The sequence below is a fragment of the Polyodon spathula genome, chromosome 2 (genome assembly GCF_017654505.1).
Source record: "Polyodon spathula isolate WHYD16114869_AA chromosome 2, ASM1765450v1, whole genome shotgun sequence".
Lineage (NCBI taxonomy): Eukaryota > Metazoa > Chordata > Actinopteri > Acipenseriformes > Polyodontidae > Polyodon > Polyodon spathula.
Window position 1 is genome coordinate 20,813,957 of NC_054535.1, and position 22,782 is coordinate 20,836,738.

Genomic DNA, 22,782 nt, shown 5'->3' on the forward strand with positions numbered 1-22,782 from the left:
GTAGTGACATTGCTAATTAAAACAAAATTGTGTTCATGACAAATTGAATAAATATTGCTTAATTTTTTTTTTAAATAGCAGTATTTATTTATTGATGTTAACTAGATTTATTAATGATTTCTCTCTCGATCAAAACCTTATTCTCTTCACGAGTAAAACTTAGAGCCCTGCGTTTCTTTGCCACAACTGAATCGAGTTTAGACGCCATAACTTAAAAACATGTACATTCTGGCGGCAGTTCCCTGAAGTTCGAGCTGTAACCTGCTCTATTCAGACTCAATCAGTCATTTACGGATAAGACTGGTGTTAAATAGGATGTCCTAACTAATGTTACGATAGGATGAGACACTGTATCTTAACAAGATAATCTTTATTATAATAATAATGCAGGAAAGGGGATTAAAAAAAAAAAACAACAAGCTGTTCAACTTTAATTGATAAATGTATTATTTTTTTCAGGTGTACTTAGCATACAGATTGAAACAACATATTTAAAACCATACGCATATGGCTTAGAGGGAAATGCAGCCTCTTCTGAGAATGGTACAACAGCGGACAACAGAGGCACACAGAGACAGGTATGGTTTTCCTGGTAAGAAATTTACAACATCTTCCTCTTTTCAAATTCCTGCAAGAAAGACAGAAACACACAAAGATAATTATTCTCCTTTGCATCATGCTGCAATCCTGAGGGCATGAAATAAGCTTGGATTTGCACATGTCTTACACGTGTATTTCTTTATGTAAAAGAACTGCTTCTGAAGCCAAGTTTGAAAGCATTCTGGAGTAAAAAAAGAAGTGCACAAGTACCCTGTCTGATTTCAGGGATCAGTACATTTGCCTTAGCTGATTTTGTATTTTTTTTTCAGACACAAAAACAAAGCTCAACATTGGTTTTATCAGTTTGCTTCAGTTTATTTTAGTTTGATTTATTTTTTGGAAGTGCTGGTAAGTTGATGCCTCCTACTGGCAATTTGATGAAACGGCACACACACATATATATATATTGTTATTTGTATTATTTTAATAGCAGATAAATAGTAAACATGTCATGTATTTTAACCATAGCAGTGTCCTAGGCTGGACTGATGACTCAGGTATTAATGACTGAAAACCAGTAAGTAACAAACCATGAGAGTCAATCTAAACTCATGTTGAGAATGCCATAATAAAAAAAAATAGAAAAAAAGAGTTGACAGGTACTGTTTAAGAAAACAAATATAGGCTTATTCTGTTTGAATCGAAGCAGTAAATGCACTGTCATCTGCCTATTTATATGAAATCATTTATTTTATCACAACAAACATATTTCTATTTTCTGTAAAAATTGAATTGTAACAGCTTTTCATTAAAACATATCAGTGATCACAAAGATACCAATAGATGAGTTATGTGACTAGGACTGTTGTACTACCTTTTTTTTTTTTTTTTTTTACTTTTCTATGACTGTTTACTGCCATCTGCAGGTCAAAAACAGTTAACCACCTATAAGTTTTCTTTTTATTGGCTGTCATGAATTTTCATATGAAATTTCAACAGAATGATCATTACTGAACGTGTGTCTTCTTGCTGCTTCAAGAATGCATGTTCAGCGATTTGATACTTGCTCAGTGGTACACCAGCAGCACTATCAAATCTGACATTTAAAAGTGCTTGTGAACATGCGCTGCTGGGACTTGAATTCATCATCAAATGCTGGAGCCCAGAGGACTTCTAGTTCTTGGGAGCACACAGACTGTCTGACAGACACTGACCACTTGACTACACCAACAGGCTTGCACTGTCAGTATCAGAAGAGCCAAGCACTTGGAGTGGCAAGACAGAGCTCTTAATGAAAGCGAAGGAGGGGTTGGAGGGGAAATATATAATGGGGATTGATGTTTGGCGCACGTATGGGTGCCTCCTACTGAACCCAAATCCACTTTTCCCTTACCTTGAACATGGTGCTGCCAAGCTGGGCAGGAGACATGCTGACCACCACACCAGCACTTTGCAAAGCAGCAATCTTCTCTTTGGCTCCTCCCTTCCCTCCTGCAATAATGGCCCCAGCATGTCCCATTCGCCTGCCCGGGGGAGCAGTCAAACCAGCAATAAATGATACCACAGGCTTAGCATTAGCACCCTGAAAAACAAAGACATACTCTTTAACACAACATTGATTTGAAGAAACAGTATGGAGAATATGGTATATATTTTTTTTATCAGTGTACAATAGGTACAATGTTTTAAAAGAATAGGCTTTGAGCAGTCTATGGGGAAGCAGCTGTATTTTTTATTTTTATTTTTTTTAAAAGGTTGTGATAATACACAAAGTTTCTGAATAATGAAAACAATAATGTTTACATTTTATTTTAATCTACCTGCCCAAGAATGTGGTTTGACTTTGGACTGTTTCAAGAATAAATTTGCTCATCCATAACTAACACTAGAAGCCCAGCGGCAGTCATTTTGGCTGTCGTTTTTGGTTTTAAAATGTAATTTTCTCCAGTTGTGTAACACATATGGGGCTGTGTGTTCGTGTACCTTTCTGTCTGTATGTTTTACATATTCTCACAAAGTATGAAACACAGCAGTGCAGAAATAAAGGAGATATACTACATTATACCTAAAACCCCCAGGAACAGTCACATTGACAGCCACACAGAAAACAATTGTATTTTGATTATACAGAACAGTATTCTACTTAACTATTTTTATTTACCAGTCCGCAATGTGTTTAGCTGTAATTAGTTTAGTCTCTACTCTCTACCTGAGTGAATGACTGACAGTATATTGTTTTTCAATCAGCCTTTTGAAAGGTTGGTGTCTGCTTGCCAGCTGCATTGCATTGCTCTGGTCAGTCAATTATTGTAAATAGTGAAAATAAATACCAGAGACCGTGGAGTTTTACAACACAAGGAACTATGGAGTTGCTGTTTTGGATCAGACGGCACAGAGTTATTCCATGACAGCTGGCTCCCGACGGTGGCCTGTTCAGGTGTTTTACAATGTATTGGACCTAGCAGCCATCAACTCCTGGGTACTTTACAAATAATGCACAGAGAAGAATTTACCAAGAGACTATATTTTATAGTTAGCACAGGAACTTTGCAAGAAACATTTCGAACAGAGGGAGACTGCCAAGCGTGCACTCACAGCTGAAGCTGGCAACCCCGCTGACAGCCGCAAGAGACGTCAATGCCAGGTTGGCAAGTACAATAAAAATAAAACTTCGGACAGTTGTGCCCTGTGCAGAATAGCGGCGTGGAGAAGTGCATTATTTGTGTTGATTGTGAAATGCCTTAGAATCAAGGTAAAGGAATACCCTTTTGTTGAAAAAAAGAAAAATAAATTAGACTTTTTTACATAACTTCTTGTGCTGTGCGCTTCTGTAAAATGTTTTCTTCTAAGTTTATTTATCTACGTTGTTTAGTTGATTTGCTGATTTGATAATAAACTGACTGCGGTTGAATAATGCTTCAATTGTTCAGATGTTTATGTGACGTACACAATAAAAAAAATAAATAAAAATACATCCGACTGTTTATGCTTTTGTTATACTATTTACAATGTTTTGAATGCAGCAGTCAGAAAGACTGCTGCGGGGCTTCTAGGTATGAGTATATCTCCGGTGCTTCTAGTGTTACAGTGCAGAGAAAAAGTTTGTGAACCCCAATAATTAAGGAAATTCAATAGTTTTACATGGATAGCCTTCTTGAATCAAAACCAGTCTTTTCTTAAATATCCAATAGGATTTATATTAACCAATTCCATCTCTTTTGAAACACAATGATGTATAAATTAGACAAACAATGAGTAATTAAGGTGCAGGGTATGTGAAAAAAGTAAGTGAACCCCTGGTTTTATCAGCTCAGTTAAGGGGATAATTAGAATCAGGTGTTTAAATAATTAGGTAGATCTTCTGGGATGAGTTTGGGAGGACCCACCCTATATAAAGATCAGAAACTTTGAGAGTTTGGGCTTCACCATACAGGTGTGTGGAAACACATCATGCCACAATCAAAAGAAATCTCTGAGGACCTCAGCAAAAAACATTTCTAAGGATACGGGGCTCCACCAATCCACTGTCAGACAGATAGTCTACAAATGGAGAAAGTTCAAGACCACAGTCACTCTAACCAGGAGCGGTCGTCCTACCAAAATCTCTCCAAGAACAAACCGGAAAATCATCAAGGAAGTCACAAAGAACCCCAGAGTAACATCCAAGGATCTGCAGGCCACTGCAGACCTATACCCCATCGAAATGTGGAAGGACCTGAAGTGAGCTGTCCATGCAAGGAAGCCCTCAAATGTCACCGAGTTGAAGCAGTTCTGTAGAGGAATGGGCTAAAATTCCTCAAAACCGATGTCAGACACTGACCAACAGTTACAGGAAATGCTCAAGGGGGTGCCACCAGTTACTGAATCTAAAGGTTCACATACTTTTTCAAACATGGATATTGAATGTTGAATCATTTGTGGGTAAATAAATGTTGAAAAAGTATCATGTTTTTGTGTCATTTGTTGTCGATTATTAGGACTTAGAATAAGATCTAATAACATTTTAGGTTTGAAATATGTGAAAATCCTATGGGGTTCACAAACTTTCTCGGCACTGTAAATACTGAGGCAGAACTAGTAAAAACCTTTGCTATGGGGTGATTTGATCATCCTATACCCCACTGGGAAAAGACACATCTGGACTGTATTGGATGCCTCTGCAGCTAGATTCCCCCCCTTCATATACCAGTACTAAATGTTTACCATGAAACTTCTTACAGAATTGTGCTGTTTGAGGTACTCTGCTGCATCTTCCTCTGCATTCCCTCCAATCTCTCCTATCAGAATAATTCCCTCTGTTTTCGGATCCTCCAGAAAGACCTCAAGGCAGTCGATGAAGTTTGTTCCATTGAAAGGATCTCCACCAATTCCTAAAAAATATATTAAAAAAATGATTAAAACACAGACCCTACATCAAGTCATGGGTTTCAGAAATTCTCTCATTCAGGTACATTGTTGAAATGAACAGACCCCTGAAAAATTTTCTATCAGCTGATCACACTTATTACCGTCGTGTTAACAGTTGAAGTCTTTCTTGTATCAGTAGGTCATTATTAGAAACCTTTATTTATAAAAATATTCATCACAATCTACTTACCAATACACAGAGACTGTCCCAGACCAACTTGTGTGGTTTGATGTACAGCTTCATAAGTCAAAGTGCCAGATCTAGATACAATACCTTTAAAAAAAAAAAAATTTAATTCATATTTTAAAATCAATACAAATTTACTCTCCCCACTATATCCAAGCCCACTAAAATACATTTGTATTTGTTACTAAAAAAATAAAAAAAACACATTTGTATATTAATCTTACAAAACAACAGCATAAATTAAAATTCACTAGAGGTTGCAGTGTAATTATTTGTATGTGTATTACTCATTTTAAAACACAAGATCAAGTAGAGACCTACAAAGGAAGGAAGGTTAATCTGCTGGACGAGCCAGACAAAATCAATCTCTCAGATGTCATGTCTGAGTTCCAGCCATATACTGCAGTGCTTCACTAATACAGACACAACATATCTCCCTCAATGTTGACCAAGTACAGGGTCATGCTAGTTCAGAGTGAGTTGTGTGATCCATACAGACACACTAATGTGTACAAAATGTTACTTCAGCACAGTGATTTACACATTTAAAACCGAGCTATATAAATGTATGTGTTATTATTATTATTATTATTTTTATTATTATTGCTATTTTAGATAACCGGTTTGTCAGTTGCTGAATTACTAATGGATTACTGCATTAAGAACCTACATTTAATTCAGAGCATCATGATTTGTTTGCATTTTTTACAAATACAAATCTACAAGCAAAAGACAGTAAGTATTCATTTTTGTTGTGACTGGAGGTTTTACAAATATACATAAAAAAGTAACACTATACTTAATACATTAAGTAAATTCATTGGTAACTGTAACAAGTAACCCAATTAAAAACACACACACACACACAACAGGAACACATTTTAAATCATAAAAAAGACTGACGCATTGGAACCAGCAGATGTTCAGTTAACAAAAAGGTAAAAAAGAATCACCCTATGCAAAAATAGACTAATGGACAGTAATGTAAAATATATCAATCCAACAATCTGCTTACCAATTCTCCCCTTCTTGTGAATGTGGCCAGGCATAATACCAATCTTGCATTCTGTAGGCTACATATTTAAAAAAAAAGAAAATAAATAAATGGTCTCTCATTAGTAAGACGATACCATTACCCCATGTAAATTCCCAGCAAAAAGCAAGCAAAGCATTACCTTCAGAAAAATAATTGACTGGTCTGCACTATTGAGTGGAGTTATACAGGATTGCAATGTTGAAAGAGTTGAATTGAACTTGGCAAATACAGGACAAAACACAGGCAGAATTCCTTATTAAAATAAATATAATTGTATACAGTAGTCTGCCAAATGTGTGTACATGAACAATCTAATAATCAATACTAAAATTCTAAATAAGACAGTTTTTGCAATTTTGTTCCACTGTAACAAAGAGATAGCGGGCCTAAGTCAGTTATTCATTACTCTCTGGAGTTACACAAGACTTGTACAAGAAAAACAATGTATTGCATTAACAATTATGTTAGTATTAAACCATCATAATAATAATAAGAATAATAATAATAATACTCTTTTATAACACCTTAGGTAGGGAGCTATAGGTAGGAGCCATGACCATACTGTCTGAAAACCTGTTCTGTGATATAAAGGGCCACCTTATAACGAGGAAGCACTGTTACAATAACAATGACTATAATAATAATCCAAAGACTTACATTGATCACTCCTGGGCAGTTTGGGCCAATGAGACGGGTTTTGTTTTGGCGGATCAGTTTGTGTTTTACCCGTACCATATCCTGCTGTGGAATACCTTCTGTGATGCACACAACCAGTGGAATCTCAGCATCAATAGCCTCTGCGATAGCAGCGCCAGCAAAGGGAGGAGGCACGTAGATAACAGTGGCATCTGCTCCAGTTCCATCTTTAGCCTAAAAAAAAAATAAAAATTGTCATTTAACTTTTTTTTTTTTTTTTTTTTTAAATCATGTTAATGACCTATTTGGGGATGACAAATAATGTTAGTATCATTTCAAGGGCTTTCCCATTAATTAATATAAGTCACTGACACAATAAATCAAGTAACACCCTTGACCCAAATACCCTGCCCTAAAAAAATAAATAAAATGGATGTACTCTCCTCTTCTTGCTTTCATTCACGGGGCGCCTGCTGGGACTATACGGCAGTACAGAGAAGGCAGAAACGAGGTATTAATGCAACAGTAAAGGGCAGAGGGAGCCTGATTTAGAGAAGTGGGCAGATGCCTAGACAGAAAGGAGAGCCCCGGCCAGGGAGCCATCCTAAGTGGAGGAGAGGGGCTCGGACTTCAAGGCTGCGGCCTCAAGGATCTGAAAAACATAATTAAACTTTGACGTGGCAGAGTTCCCTCGCGGGGCCAGAATAGGTCTTAGTGCTGCCAAGTCCTGAAAGGAAGTGATAGTTTAGGGATCCCTGACCTATATGGTGCTGCCCTCGGATGAGGTTCGGTGCCAACTCCGAAGCCGGGAGCAGAGGGGCATCCTGCAGGGAACCTGTAAAAAAAAGAAATAGATGGATGTGGCAGTGTGCCCCGCCCCTGTGCATATTGTTGTGTTATATGTTGTATGTATGGTGTTAATGTTGGTGTATTGTAGTTGGTACACGGGATGTAATATGGATTATCAGCACGAGTGTTTAAAATGTATATTTGTATTTACACACAAGGACTGCACAGCACTTCACGTGCAGGTAAAATGTAACAACATGCGAGCATGGGGAATTGCACTAAATAAATTAACATGCAGTTGTACCGAGAATCCAATTGAATGACTGATTAGAAATAGAGCCTCGGTACAACTGCATAAAAGCAGCATATTGTCACTCACTAGGGGTTGTGTGTTCGGTCAGTGGAGAACGGGAGTGCAGAAGGAGAAAAAGTAAATACAAATTTATTTGACTGACCGTGTTTGTTTGTCTATTCATCCACTTTTTGTTTAGTGTTAGTCCGTTGTTTGTCTAATTGCCAACACGCCATTTTCTTTTAAAGTGTTTTTGCTTGTTTAAACGGTTTATTTTACAATAAACGCACTGAGCTCCGCAGCATCTCAGTTTTCACCTGCCAGTACTGAATGCATGTGTACTCCTTTTTGGCCTGACGTCACCCTACAGCCAGCCTGTTCACAATGGGTTAGGTGGGACTCAAGCACCGAGAGAGTAAAGCATCCCGAAATGTTAAATATAGGATAAAGCCTCACTGCGATGAGGTAAGATAAGCTCATGAGCTATGAAAGGACAGTATGGTCGGGGGTCCCCTCTGACTCACATGGTGAGAATATCCCTTTAATAAGGTTGAGGAAGCGCTGCTTGACCCAAGCTCGGTGAAGTGAGGCTCACTTACCCCCCAAAAAATGGACCCCCGGCTCCCCGCAGAAACTCACTGTGAGACAGCAGAACGTGTGCCAATACATAACATAGATTCAAATATGGATTTAACATACTAGACAAACAGATAGGGGTTAGAAAGGGGTTAGTGTTTATGTGTTTAACTGTTGCTTGGTGGACAGGAAAAAACCCTTTTAATAAGTAGGGAAAAACCTTTGGTAGCCCTGGCGATCAGGTGGCCCCTACTCTGGGGATGCTAGCTATTTTCTGGTGGGCTGTGATGGTGGGAGATGCTCGAATATGTGAGTCCACTGCTGATGAGGACCAGCGCCCCATTTTTTTTTTTTATTAAGTGGAGATGTTAATGTTGGCTGCTGAAGTCGCTGTGCCAATTCTAAATGAATGGGGTGTATAGAATTGTGGCAAAATCCCGGCTCTTAAATGTGCCGCAAACCAGTCAGGATATGATTGAGCAGAAGGAGTCAATGAACAACTGTTCTGACGGGAGGAAGGGCATTTTTGAAGAAATGTACCTTAGCATGGCAGTGTAAGGACATACTGGGGAATTGATTTTAGATAACTGAATAAAACGTCTGTGATGTAATTGGTCGGTTTGGAGGAGCACAGACAAATACAGAAGTGCGAGTCCGAGAACAGGAACAGGTCGTGGCAAAGTATATCTGCTGCTGGAAAGGAGGAAGCTGATGGGACGGTAAACTCAGAGCATCTGAGGAATACAAAAAAAGTTATTAAAACACAGTCCTTCCACTGAATGGATAGAAGCAGCCTTTTCTGAGGGTAGAAAGTAAGGAATGAAGAATGTCTACTGATATAGGGAGCTGGAAGGAAGCAGCGGGGGGGGGGGCAGTTTGGCTGGCCTCTTGAGGATCCCTCCGAGTGTCAGGCAAACTGTTGCAATGGATAGTAGAGTTGATGAAGGGACACACACACACACACACACACACTATATAAGCTAGAACACCCCTACTCTATACTTCTAGAAGAAACACAGATGCTCCTTTACCTCCTTTACAGAGTTGAAGACAGGCAACCCAAGGTGAGTTTTACCCCCTTTCCCTGGGGATACACCTCCAACTAGCCGGGTGCCATAATCCAGAGACTGCTGACTGTGAAATGTCCCCTGGTGAAAAATAAATAAAAAGTTTGGTTATCCGTATCGGGGTACATTGTACCGGAGGGTTACCAAACAAATGTACATTACAAACTTTATACCAGTGCCACACAGAGTCTTCTCATAATGGCATAATAATTGTACAATACCTAAAAGCTTATAGCTAAATGCAATCTAAACGTTCTATAGGAGGCTAGGAGTGTATGCAAAACATTTGGTGCAGAATCAATGCAGTTATCGTGTTTGCCTATAGAGTGTAAGACAGACAGACAAACAGCCACAATCAGTTCATAACGGTCCCCATTAGTGGTGCAATGGGCAACCTAATTTGTTAAATCGATTATCATATATGAATGTATCAGCAATTAAAAACTGATGCATCAACAACATTTTCTTTTTAAAAACCAAAAACATTAGGATTTTTATCAGAAGATCCAATAACTAAAAATGGTGCTATGCTTAATAGTTAAACGTCAAGACACAACTTACATTCACAAGAGAACACTTTTGATTTAATTGGAGTTCAATTAACAACTGAAAAACATGTGTCATTTCGATCTGAAAATATGTGTTAATTAACATTGCTGTTAACGTTTTATGCCAAAAACATTTACCATCTACACAAAATTGTAAAGAAAACTGATGCGACTTGTCCAATGTGAAGCCAGAGGCCGAAAGATTTGTATCCTAGCAAAACACTGACATTGGCTATCTGCTGAACTAGTATAATGACATAACTACATAATCAACGTTTTAATGCAAACTGGAACTGGACACTTCAAACTGCATTCCAATTTAATGCATAGATTCATCAATATGTTATATGTAATCGAAGCTTGGAAAATTAAAAGGTACGGATTAATGTCGATGCATCGATTAATTATTGCACCTCTAGTCCCCATCTTCATTTTAATAAATACAACTTAGCTGTTTTCGATGGATTAAAACACTCACGAGTTACTAAAATTCACAAAAACTAGTTCTCATTTCTTAAATCTATCCAATAAAGACACCATAGTACAAAAAAACAAACGAACAAAAAAAAATTACCAATTCCATTTCCCGCACTTATCAATTTATTGATAAACATGACATTTGAACATATAATGTTGAGAGTTAAAATAAGCACATTAATAAATATTACCACATTTTATTTTTTATTTTTTTGTAATTAAGCCAATATTTTCAATCACTCTTGTTGCTGTAATAGTAAGTAAAGCACCTGAAGACACTTATATGTCACAATGTTTACAAACATCATTTGGCTCAGTGCTGACATTAAAATAAGCAGGAAAACATAATACTGCAACAGTTCAGAAAACAAATGTCCAGCACAGTTGTAGGTTAAAAGAAGCCCTACAAAGGATGGAAGGTTAATCTGCTGGATGAGCCTGACAAAATCGATCTCTCAGATGTCATGTCTGAGTTCCAGATATTTATAGCCTTCCACGTAGTTCAATCTACAAATAAGTGTTTTAAAAATATCTATTCAGCTTATTGCTAGCATTACAATAAGAACACATATCAATATTACATATATAATATAACATTAGCAACAGTCCAGCAATGTCACATGAGAGTAACCCTATTTATAGTACTCCACAATTAGTTTAGCATTTTGCTGGCATTACAATAAACAGGAGAAAATATGAAACACTTTGACAAAAAATGCATGTGGACGCGTTGCTACACAGGTTCACTACTGTGTATCACCTGATTGTAATTTAAACAGCGCCCCTTTTAATGTAAAGCGCATAATAAATCCTCCCAACTGTTATAATCCCCTCTACCTTTGACTGCCATTTTTTCAATGGATTCCATTCCTCATTATATACATCAATATAAACACTGGATAATCAATTCAATAATTACATTTTTGTAATGCGTATAATTAATAACATTAAGTTTATCAATGAAAATGCACCGAATGCCCTGCCTTGGTATTTACAGTGTTTCTGCCAGACAAGAAGTGGGCATCCTCTTCTTTTCCTGCTTGTGTTAACTAGCATCTGATTTGCTGGTCCCATCCTACCAACGAATCAGTTTTGAAAATGCTTTGTAAAGCACACCCCTTCGTAACTCAATGTAAACAAACAAAAAAGTGTGCCGCCTTGAATCCAGAGCAGGGCAACAGGCTTATATTCCTGGCAAACAGCCTGTAAATAAATTGTGCACACTGAAGACAACTGAATGTATATAGTTTGCGCTTCTTTGGAGTTTCAAAATGAACTGTTATATAATGAAAAATTAACAATATTCAATAACGTTAATAAAAATTTTAAAAAAGGATCAGCGATGTTAAACGCAATTTTGGATTAACGATCAGCTTGACCTATAGTGGGTATATGTTGTGGTACGTAAATCAATGTAATATTATTTTTTTTTATTATGATGATGATGATGATGAGGGATTTCCGCATTGTGTGTTTCACAGATAGTGAAGGTTAGGTGGTACAGTGTTAACAAGATGCAATGCTTGATGCTGCAGCTGTCGCTGAATTAAAAAAAAAAAAAAAAAAAAAAAAAAAAATGTTTCATAAACTTATACTTACTTATTCCAAAGTGCTGTAATCGGTTTGGAATTAAAATTTTAGTAACACCCCTGTACTATGTAAACGTGCTTTAGGCTTGTACCGAATGTTGTGTTTTTGTTTTCTCCTGACGCTACCAAGGCGTAATTACCCCTCGGATTCAATTGCTGTGCACAAGCTTTTACTAAGAACAGCAATGGCATTAAAATAATCACGTCAGGCGGAGAGGAATGAAGTGAAAATGTACGTGGGCGGTACAATCATCTATATTTATTCAAATGATTCGACTTTGTGTGCCCAGTTAATCGATTGCTATTTGGAGACTTAACTGACAGCCCTACTACACGTTTACGACTTGTACTATGATCTTTAATGGTAATCACTCGTACAAGGTCAATCGAATGACAGCAAAATTTGCAGAATAGTATCCCAACACCTTCATATAGATAAATCAGAAAATATTTGAGCTGCCTTTACTGAAACTTTTTTCTTCGTTGATGCACTTGCCGTGTTGAGTTTCAGTAGACACACGAGCGAACTAACATGATAAATTAACTCAACTTGGCTGGTTGTAGAGCAAAAAACAAAACAAATTGCAGAAGAGCACAGCTGCGAGGAGAAAGAGACATGGCAAAATTCCATTCCCAAAATTCCTAATTCCATTCCCAATGCCTAATTCTGCAAAAAACCTGTACAAATACAAGGTTAGTATGTTGTTCTGGCCTTCTATCTGTCTGAATTACTATCACATATAATTATGAAATATAACTGGTTCAACAACACAGAACCATGTTTTTTCTTGTTTGTTTGTTTGCTTGCTTGCTGTTTTTACCATGTAATTCATGTGCAGGCCATTCAACACTGCCAGGCAGCATCAACTTGCAACTTGGCAAGAAATTAACTTAATTATTTTTTAGCTTTTCTTACAATTCTCTCAAATTTATTGTTTACTTAAATCAGCTTACAAGCATTTGTGAAAGATGGTTCAACACATTTCAAGTATCCATGAAATATTAACGAAATTAAATAAAGAAAAGAATAACTTTCAGACAGAGATATCTGAATCTGTATTACTATCATTCTGCACACAGATACTTTAATATACAACAGAGAAGGGAGAGAACAAAACAGGATTTCTACACTTCATCTTCATCTCTAAAAGGGAACTGGACTGTTCCCTCTGAACTCCCCCTCTGTTTTAACTACTGAAGAGCATCTCCGTCCTGAATTTCAGCTGAACACCATGGGTTGCAATGCAAGCAAAGACAAATACGAAACTACTCCCAGGAAGCATGGTATTGCACTTGCATGTTAGTCCAGTGATTTGCTAGACAGAAAAACACACACACACACACACACACACACACACACACACACACACACAACATAGACCTTCTAGCCAATGTTTTCAAAGAAAAAATATAAAAAAATGTTTTCCCTTGTGGCTCAACTATTTTTCACCAAGTTCGCCACGGTGGCGAAGGCTTTGGAAAATGTACTTGTATAAGACTGCTAGCACGATTACTTTCAACATGTGCTGGTAGATGAATCGATGCAGACTGTTTAGTTTGATTTAATTTTGCCCAATAGAAGCCCTTTAGCTTGTTCATGCAAAATGTATGCCACAAACGTTGTGTTTGGTGGGAGGACAGAGGTTCTAATTAGAAACAGTCAGCGGACGGCGCAGCTTGAAAAAAATATGGCATCCAAATGGAAAAATTCTTGACATGTTTTAAAAAAAATAATTGTACAGACAAATGATGTCAGAATCAGTGCAATATTACTGTTGAAAGAACATAGTAAAAAATATATAAATAAATCCTACTAATTAATCACATTTGTACAAGCTTGTGTAGCTAGAGCTGCTGTTGGTCAGGTAGGCATTAATATTAAACACACACTAATAGCACCGTCCTGCAGTGGAAAGAGAACCAAGTCACAGTCAAAATAATGTAAAGGATTATGCAGTACACGAATCTCTCTGGAAATCTCTGCAGAATTTAGGAAATCTGTATTGATGTTTTTTCAGGTGGGACTGTTTGGCATTTACTAAATGGGAATCAGAGTTATAGTGCACTTTAAATATACTGTTCATGTGTAAGTAAAGGGTAGGGTCTGTGGATTATGACCTTACGAAAGTTAAAAATAGCAACCAGTGTCAACAGCTGCTATCATTACCATCAGTGTCTAATACAAATTACATTTCTCAAACTTCTCATAGCATCAAAATAAAAAAAAGAATTGTGTAAAAAGATGTTTAATGACAAAATGAGATACAGCACTCATGCCAATCCAAACCAGTTGGGACAGCAGCTCGTTTAGACAAGTGATTTGTTCCAAAAACAGATTGAAATCTGCAATATATAAAAAAATGCCTTGTCTAGCCTTTTCATACTTCTATTTAATAAAAATAGTAATAACCCCTTTGAATTCAATATATAGAGAGAGTTGTAAATGTTTGACACACTGAAATATGACAGTGAAGTTTGTTTTTTTACAGCTGCTCTCAGTTAATATTTCATTATGATAGCATTGATCGGATTATAGGTGACAGAGGTCACGCTAGCTTTTCTGTTGATGCGTTCCTGAAACTCACATGCCCAAAATTGTGTGTCCCATCCATCAAATATACATTTTAACACAAAGGCTAAGAAACTCCGGGGATGTACATTTTTATGAACATTTAAAAACTCTATGGCATGTAGTAGTTAAAAAAAAAAAAAAAAAAAAATTCTGTCTGTGTAGATATACATATAAACACATAGACACTTTCTTTGTTATATATATACTAACAGCAGACCATTTGCATGACGAGAAGCACCGATTGTTGCCTTCATCTGTGTGTTTTAATATTTTTCTGCATTCCAATAACAGCAACAGCACAGCCTTGTCTTCTAAGTGAAGAAATACTGTACATGTATGCATATATGTTTTTTGAATGTTTTGAATTTTTTTATTTTGCCCAGCAGCTCTTTCACACACAGTACATCTTCTTGTCTCGATAAACAAGCTATGGGTACTTCAGTTCCCATTCAAAGTTCTAAGAACGTATTTTTCGTTTGTGTTTTTGTGCATTACTACTGCTTCGGTCACTGTAGTACTCGTAGTCAGGTGGAGATGGCCGAGAAGCAGATGAGCAATCTTCTTCATGAGAATCCCCTGAAGAGGCTGACTGCTTAGCAAAAAAATATATATATATATTGTTATTATGCTTAAAAAAAAATCTTTAAGGGCTTCCCAGTTAAACTAGTGCGGAAAATAACAAAAGCACCACATTAAATTAGGCGACTGCAAAAATGAAATGCAATTTGTCAGCTCTGTTTGAAATAAAATTAAAGGGACCAGAAATAGGCTCAGGCAAGATAAGAAGGTAAAAGCAAAGATTGCTTTACAATTAAGAGCTTTTTCAGAGTCTAATTATAAAACAGAATCAGCCAAATCTGTCACCTGATTCAAAGTAACCTGAAAACTTCAAGACCAACTTGTGTGTGTGTGTGTGTTTGCATTTACTTTTCCCAAAATACTTGTTTTAGTTCTTAACAATATGGACCCAAGTTAATATGGGGTATAACACATTATTTTAAAATAAAATACAGTGCATGGTGGGATACTATCGTATTAATTTCCAATGCTCATTGCGCTGTTAGGAATTATAACCAAACTATTCTAATAGCATTAGTGTGTGTGCGCATTACGCCCGACTAAACATGAAACAGTACTTCAGTGGGGACGCTAAAGTTTGAGCTAGATTAATTTAAACGTTTTTAAGTACTGTTCGAGATCGGTTATGTATTGTGGACAGGGCCTAAAGTAAACATACTTAATATTGCTGGTAAAGCCAAATATGAGGCTTATTGCTGGCACCTAAGCAACTGGATTGTATCTTAATCAATGCTGTTATATTGCAGAACATTTCTTTTTTTTTTTTCTTTTTAAACAAGCAGGTATGGTATTTTACAGTCATTGCTGCAGTTTAAAAGATTACCACGAACATGCATGTCTGCGTACCATTCCACTCTGTGCGTCCAGTGAACGCAAGACATTTTTCCGTCTAATGGTTTTGCGTCTAAGATGCTACATTTTAAGTAAACCTTGCATCTAAGGTTAGTTTGGCTACCAGGGTTTGGATTAGCAAGCGTTTACCACACTTAATTATTTATTCTATATTAAAAGAATAAAACAGCTTAATTTTCATTAAAGAACTTAAAGTGGTTGTATGTTACTAAATTTCACAAATTTGTACCGCACTTCCATTCACTATATTAATGTGCAGTTTTGAAGGAAACTCATTCTTGACAAACATACATATACCTTTTAAAATGTAATATGTGGTATTAAATTAGCTTAAAGAAAGTTCTTACTTTGCTTGCCTTTCAGGAAGTGTGTTACTGCTTTACTGAGGTCAAATAGGGCCCAACAATACATGCTCTGTGATCTCCCTCTAAACAATGAACAGTTACGGCAAGAATAATATTTTGTTCAGCTAAAAACAAACTGCATGATAATTAGCCAGCTAGTTTTAGGTATAAAATGCAACAACCCTTTGCCATTTCAGGAATTTCAAACCATACATGGGCTAATGTCCCTTGCATTGCTTGATTTACGTGTACAGCATCAATGAAAGAGGAAAGCCAAAATACAAACCTGTTTTCCAGTGAAGCCTTGGCAAATGACCTTAGTGTCCTTGTTAATATAGAGGTGCTTTCGTGACTCAGTGTAGCAGTGCCTAACACTGTTCTGCTGCGCTGCAAATAAGAACAAATCAGAGCATTACTTTGGCTTGTGCTTGCTCTTAACATGAGTTGCAGAGGCACAAAAGCTATGATGGATTTTGTTCAGTGAGGGAAATGACACTATTGATTAAAGTTGTCTTTTAATTTAAATTAATCAGCATCATCACCAACACAATGTGGTTTTTTTTCAAAAGTTCATAAATGGCACCACAAGGTCGTTATGCCTATTTCGTTATTAAATAATCTTGCTAATGTGATTTCTGAAATAGTTGATTTACGAAATAATGTTTATATCTTAACGAGCAGTGCTCCTTGCGACTATTTCTTTTGTTTGCGTGGGAATTTAAAAGGAAATCTGTGTCGTCATCATTTATCAGGAGCTCATTTACACTTCGAAAGGGAGGGTTTAATTAAAAAAAAAAAGTATATAACTCACCTTCAAACAGTATTTAAGGTCTTTGGTGTTAAAAAAGGTGAATAAACAAATTACAGTAAGGCTTTGCTGGGAGTGGCAGCAGCAAATGTAACTTTAGAGCTTGAGTGTGAGCCTGAGATTGACAGACTATGGCTCCAACACCGACAATACAGAGAGACGGTGTACAGGACCAGGTTAATTTCTTAGATTTACCAGATGATCTAAAAACTCGATTGCGTCTGGATAGGGCAGCTACTGTCGACCCCTTTTGCATACAAAAAGGTGCCGCACCATAACCCACCATATGAAGGTGCTGGCAGCACTGAGCTTCGATGCCTCTGGGTCATTTCAAAGGATCACGGTGACCTGATAGAGGGTTAACGATTATATCAGTATCCCACTTAATAAGGAGCAACTACACAATATTAAAAGGGAGTTTTATCGCATTGCTGGATTTCCCAGAGTAATGGGAGCCATCGATTGCACACATGTTGCACTGAAAACACCGCAACACCATCCATATACATAAGTGAACAGGTAGGAGTTTCATTCACTAAACGTGCATGTGATTTATGATGCATCCTAGAACATATGTGCAAATTTCCCTGGCTTACATTTTTACACAATCTGCCGTGTTTAATCATTTCAGAGACCCAATACTCCAGATGGCATATTGTCAGTATTGCAAAACTATTTTAGCCTTTTCTATAGTTGTGGTTATGAATGAGATTTATTCACTTGTTTAACCAACTGTTGTACTTTTGTTGTACTGGTAAAAATGATATACCGTTATTTGCACCCAGTGTAATGTTACTACCAAGAAATGATCAATGCAACTGTATCCTATCTGAACTCACCCACCCTGTCGTCTGCTTGCTCACTCACTCCCCACCACCCTCTACAACCCCTACTAATCTAATCTACTCTACTCTACTCCTCGCCCCTCTCGGACTCTGATCACTGCTGTCTGCTCCAGAGCCATAAACCCACCATGTGTGCTCTGGACCATCTCCCCAATCACCTCTTCTAGGCTGCTGCCCCTGCTCTACTCCCTCATAGCCTCTCTTCTAAACACCTCTCTGCTCTCTGGCTGTTTCCCCTCTGCCTTCAAACAGGCCTGCATTACCCCATCTTCCCTCCCTTTTGTACTTTCTCGTAATCTTACAAAAAAAATTGTTGGGATGAAAATGTAGTGATGAGTTCTGGGAAGGGTTTGTAAACAAACAACAAAATCACTTTAAAGACTGTGGTAACAACTGTCATCACATTCTTGGCTACGGGTTGACATCAATTACAAAAACATGTTTGACTATAAAAGGTTAAGGTCTTACTAGACTATTTGCAAAGTGTTATTTAAAAGGAAGTGTTTTTTTTTAAAGGAAGTCTACTTTACTGAACACAATGCATATGTTCATGAAACGGTTCTTGACTTTACATATATTAATTTACAATGTAAATAAACAAATATTAAATATTCATTATGGTTTTCAGTAAGCACTTTAAAAGGGTGTTATGTACTGTACGTGGTGTATTTTCATCTATTAAACTACCCATTTTTTCTATGTAGTTTTTATCTGTTTTTAAAAATATTATCTACAGACTTTTTGCCTATATATCACATCACAAGACACGTTAGTCTCCAATAATCACTTGTGAGGCCCAAATTCCAGAGGCTGCGACGCAAATAATTAGTGCGTCCTTCCTATATCAAACAGATTTGTGCAACTCTCCCAGCTGATTTGACGTCTGTGTCCAGATGAATGACAGTTTACAGAAACAGAAACATATTTTAATAACTCAGTACTGCATGGCACTTGAAATCCAGAGAGAAACTCAGGGGCCACATTGCTCCATCTAATAAAACACTACTCGTCAACAACAGACAACAGCCTTATTTTATAGATGCATCGTATCGTTTGACGACTATGACAAAGAAACGTTTTTATGCTTTATTACAATTTCTACAATTATTTTCTGCATGAAGCACAGAGCTTCTCTGCTCCTCTCAGGTCTGACTCAATGAATATGCATGCGATTGAGCTCACCTCCTCCCTTCCCTGCCCCCTGTGAGTTTACTGATGGGATTGCATCTGTGCAGGAGTCTTCAAAGTAATAGAGCAAGTTAAGAGTGTTGTGTTAGAATTACAAATACTGTATTGACCGAGCTACAAAGCCTTCCGATGTTTGGCAATTATTTTCTAAAGTACAACAGCAAGAAAGTAATGTTTGGGTTTGGGATACTCCGGCAACACAACTAATTTGCGTGACCATTTATTGAGATGGCACCGTACAAAACGCCAAACAAATCACCATTTATTCATCTGAACTACTTGTGTAAAAATGAAGAAAAACAACCAAGAACGTTCCAAAAGTTGTATCTCAGAAATATTAAGCATCCCGGGAACATCAGTCTCTAGTGAGCAGGTATTCAATAATGCTCGGCAGACTGTAATCAGGTGCCAGTCATCGCTTAAATTAAAACAAAATGTAGACAATAACATGTTCCCTAACACAATTAAAATATAAGCTATGGACAACACCATTGTTACTAAACTGCTGTGGACAGCGATAACTTTTTTTAAATGAGTCCCCCAACCCCCCGGATTGGTTGTTGCTGACTTGTTATGGATTTAAACAACTTTTTGACACCCAACTGGTAAAAATCAACACGAATAAAGTAATTTAAAAAATCAGCTGTTTTGTAATTACTATATGCATAAACAGATGTAATCAATTTATTATGCATAATAGTTTTTAAAGCACTAAACAGTAATCCACCGCTCCACATGTATCACTTTGTTTTTTGTGTTTGTTTTTTTTACCATTTCATATCATTGATAAATCAATGCATTAGCTTTTTGGAGAACGACATATTGATAATTAAAAATGAGGCATCGCTCCAGCCTTAATTATATTTTATAGGCAACACAACCATAGGCAAAAGTCTCCCTTCCATTTGAGTAGTGAGGCAATAGCAGTTCCATATCTGTTCAGTTTACTACATCACTACAGTTTGAAATAATATACTGGCCAGGAAACACAGTACTAGTAAAATTACTAAAAACAGACCACAAACTTGAAACCAACAATGTTAAGTTAAGTTATGGTCTCCCCTCAGTATAAAAGACAGCCAAATGTAACCCATTGGGGCAATTACATTATTAAAAAAAAAAAAAACACATCTAGGTATTAAATGAAAAGCTCTGTACAAAAACAACACGACCACATTGAATTCTGGTGCATGTAGGCTATTTCTTGATTAAGTAGTCTGTGATACAAGTTGTCAATGCCCTTCTCCATGACCTGCAGCTAGTTCACAATGCTACATAGTGTACTTAAGTGTGAGTTCTGAACCACCCTGTAAGCAATAAGACTGAGTTGTGAAGCAATGAATTTATTAAAGTTGTTGCAAAACATTTTCAAACAGCACCATTAAAATGTATGGTGATATTAGAGCAGATAAGACCTAATTTATCACAAAGGTAAGCAAGCATACAGAGGAACCTCAAAGTTCTGCACATCCGTAATGGATAATATTTGTAAGTCTGCCTTTAACTCATTTTTAAAGATTAAATCTATGTGCACTGTATTATACAGATGCAATCAGCCACGTTTACAGCTTCAGGTGGTGTGTCTGATTAACTGTTCAGTTCAGAAGTGTGGTGTTTGTTACTTTGAGGTTCTACTCCTGTTAGCTTGAAACCCCTTTTCTTTCTAGTTTTCTGGCTCCAAGTGCCAATTCCTCCTGTAAATGGCTCCTTTGGCCAAAAATGTTGTTTAGTTCTGCTGTAGAGTGCACATGCCCCCAAATAAAGTGCAGGTCAATTTTTCTTTAACTATTTCATACTTAATTATGCTTCATATCTACAACATTAGTGTCCATTTTACTACATGAAATGAATAGAATAGTCCAAACTTCAAGATCATGAACATCGGCAGTTAACCCAGTTTATCTAGATAGCTATAGCTATAGATATATATATATCATATATAGTGATATAATAATAAATATATATATATGGTATATATATATATATATATATATATATATATATATATATATATATATATATATATATATATATATATATATATATATATATATATATATAATATATATATATATATATATATATATATATTATATATATATATATATATATATTATATATATATATTATATATACATATAACATACCACACCATACACACACACACACATACACACACACACACACACACACACAGTTTTATATAACTATAAATCATAAAACTAAACCGAAGCCCCATAAAGGGAACATTTAATGAAAAAACTAAAAAACGTGCATTCTTTTCAAGTTTGAGATTGTTTTTATTCATAGAAATATTGCAGACATTTATATTTTAAACATGTCTTTTTATGTATATTTATGATTGATCGGTTTTTCTCAACAAGCACTAGTGACGTACATTAAGACAACAGATGCTCTGCACATATTAACATTCTACACCACACCATTTAAGATATTAAGATTAAAAACTGTCTAACTAAGCACTAGGTCAAAGTTCAATCTGGTCTAAGACTTTTGTCAAAAATTAAAAACATAGGCTAGGGTACACATTGGGACTTCTAGACACAGTTAAAAAAATAAATAAATACATGCTAAAAACAAATACATACATATAACGTTATGCATATTGTCTTATGTAACTTATTGAAGCAGCAAAACGCATCGCGAGAACTGTACTCATACAACCAAAATTTCGTAGAAACTTGAAATACTTACAGAGCAAACGTGCAAACAATCTACTATGAGACATCTTCGGTCATTCGCCAATGACACTGGGAAGAACAGGACCTAAACTTCACAGTGAATTGGCGGTTATCAATATGCCTGAATGTCAATTAAAAAAAAAAAAAAAAAACTGATCAGATATTTATTTTTTTACGTACAGCGAGCATATATCATAAAGCAAATATATTATTGTTCACTAGTATTAGATGCAATAAAGACTTATGACCCCATCTGCAAATCACCACGAGGTCCCCTTTTGCGTAAAGGATGGCGGGAATTGTAGTTTGTTGCAAGGAATAGCGACGCTGTATGCAGTGTGAAAGTTAAATTATTTTTTTTGTTTGTTTGTTATTTATTTTACAAATTTGGCCCATTTTCACAAATATGATTGATCCACGGTTCATAAAGTAAACAATAAACAAAGAGTCAAAAGGTTTCTTCTTAAAATACATTTCAGGGTGACGGTCACGAGGAAACTGACAAGATGGATAACCAGGTCCAATTCGTCAGTACATTTTAAAACTGTTCCGTGCACCTCATTGCATAAATAAGAGATTTAGCATAATTTGTCTTTGTGGGAAATATATGTCCATTGTACCTTAAAGGGTTAAAACCCGATTCACTAAATCACTGGCACATGTGCCTATTTTAATAGAGTAAAAATGGCCCAACATGTTAATGTGTCTCTGTTGAAAAATGTGATTATGCTGGTGATCAAAGTCCGGT

At 36.5% G+C, this 22,782-nt stretch overlaps 1 protein-coding gene across 2 annotated transcripts; it reads right to left on the minus strand.

Moving 5' to 3' along the window:
- Positions 1-365: 365 nt before the first annotated feature.
- LOC121331177 (succinate--CoA ligase [ADP/GDP-forming] subunit alpha, mitochondrial) lies at positions 366-22,134 on the minus strand. Of its 2 annotated transcripts, none has more exons than XM_041278401.1 (9): positions 22,048-22,134; positions 16,778-16,878; positions 9,495-9,611; positions 6,828-7,040; positions 6,150-6,207; positions 5,138-5,221; positions 4,744-4,910; positions 1,934-2,122; positions 366-628 (listed from the first exon to the last, which is right to left on the minus strand). In XM_041278401.1, the coding sequence occupies exons 1-9, from the start codon at positions 22,079-22,081 to the stop codon at positions 602-604; spliced, it is 990 nt and encodes a 329-aa protein (XP_041134335.1). In that variant the 5' UTR covers positions 22,082-22,134; the 3' UTR covers positions 366-601. The 2 variants fall into 2 exon arrangements, with proteins under 2 accessions (XP_041134335.1, XP_041134342.1); XM_041278408.1 differs by having other exon boundaries at positions 367-628; positions 4,759-4,910.
- Positions 22,135-22,782: the final 648 nt, after the last annotated feature.